Source organism: Octodon degus, unplaced genomic scaffold (genome assembly GCF_000260255.1).
Source record: "Octodon degus isolate 3935 unplaced genomic scaffold, OctDeg1.0 scaffold00005, whole genome shotgun sequence".
Classification (NCBI taxonomy): Eukaryota; Metazoa; Chordata; class Mammalia; order Rodentia; family Octodontidae; genus Octodon; species Octodon degus.
The window spans coordinates 10206388-10207917 of NW_004524581.1; the positions used below are offsets into that span (position 1 = coordinate 10206388).

Below are 1530 nucleotides of genomic sequence, written 5' to 3' on the forward strand. Positions count from 1 at the left end.
CGAACAAGACCCTGTCTTGCAATAAAACAAAGCATTTCTATTACTTCCACAAAAAATCTCCATATCTGTTGGTTGTTGCTTCTGTCTCGCCCCCCTCCCAGCTCCCTAGTTTCTATTTATCACCTTTCTTGTCTCAGGATTTCCTAGCTAGGCCATTTCCTGTAAATGTACGTTATGTGACCTTCTGTGACTAGATTCATTCAGTATATTTTCAGCTGTGTTACGGAGTCACTCCTTTTTAGGGCAGAGTCGTATTCCTTGGTTTGAATGTGCTGCCTTTTATTTACCCATTCAGCTGTCTGTACACATTTGGGGTTTCTTGGTCTGCCTGTCACGGTAATGTGGCTTGGAAGTAAACATCTGTGTCCGAGTTTTTATGTAGACGTAGACTTTGGGACCTCCCAGGTGTGTACCTAGGAGTGGACCTCAAGGGACACATGGTAGCTCCAGGTTTAAGTTCTTAGGGTGCTGCCGACTGTTTTTGCAAAGCAGCCCCACCACCTGACATTCCTGTGGGGCTTCTCAGGCGGGCTCTTCTGAGCTCCCAGGGCCACTCTTGCCCCAAGGCCATGTCTAGTCTGGACGGTCACCTGCTTTGGCCCTGAAGGACACAGAGAAGCCTCTGTGGATGATGTCAGCCCCACTCATCTTTCACTTCCCACTAATCTGCTGAGAGGGCGGTCAGCACGGCCCAGATATGGTGTGACGGAGGAGGGGGACGCTTGGGTTACCAGTCTGGGCTCTTCTCGCTCACTCCTTGTGCAGCCTGGCGGAGTCTCTTTCGCTGTCTGAGTCTCTCTGGGCAAAGCTGGCAGGGAAGCCTCCAAGGGGCCAAGCTTAGCATTCTGCTTGCAACGTTTAACTTCCGGGCACTGCGCACATACTGGGGTGAGCATCATTTGTTCTCCCCAGTCTGTGGAGGGCGCCCTTGCGCCTTCTCCACCCCTCTTCAGTCCCTCCCTCTTTTCTCCCCAGTTTGTCTGAGCTGCTGGATTCGCTGTTAGACACCGGACTGTCAGAAGCCATTGAGCTCAAAGTGTCTCATATTTTGGATCATTTCTCATTTCAGAGTTTTGGATTAGAGATACTGAGCTGGTGTGGGCTTGAGAGTGGGACCTTTATCCTCACACTGCCCACTTGCCGAGCAGGAGGCCTCCTGCAGCCACCTCCCAATGCATGCTGGGGTGTAGTAGAGGCATCTTTGTGTCCCCAGGCCCTGACCCACTATCTGGGGACCTCCAATAAATGTAGATAAGTGTGATTAGAAAGCAGTGCTCCAAGTATCACAACCTCACTCTGTACCCATCCTGTTCCAGCCTTCGGCCTGGGTGATCTTCCCAACCTGCTGGGCCTCGCGGGGGACCAGCTGGGGGACACGGAGAGGAAGCGGCGCCATGCCAAGCCGGGCAGCTACAGCATCGAGGTGCTGCTGGTGGTGGACGACTCAGTGGTTCGCTTCCATGGCAGGGAGCACGTGCAGAACTACGTGCTAACCCTCATGAACATCGTGAGTGTCCTGTGCCCTGGGGC

General features: G+C 53.1%; 1 protein-coding gene across 1 annotated transcript in view; it reads left to right on the top strand.

Moving 5' to 3' along the window:
• The window catches only part of Adamts14 (ADAM metallopeptidase with thrombospondin type 1 motif 14), a 70212-nt gene that overhangs the window by 27195 nt on the left and 41487 nt on the right, over positions 1-1530 (top strand). Inside the window, exon 4 of the mRNA XM_023723300.1 lies at positions 1317-1507. Within this exon, the coding sequence (XP_023579068.1) occupies positions 1317-1507 (191 nt within the window). The remainder of the gene's footprint in view (positions 1-1316; positions 1508-1530) is intronic.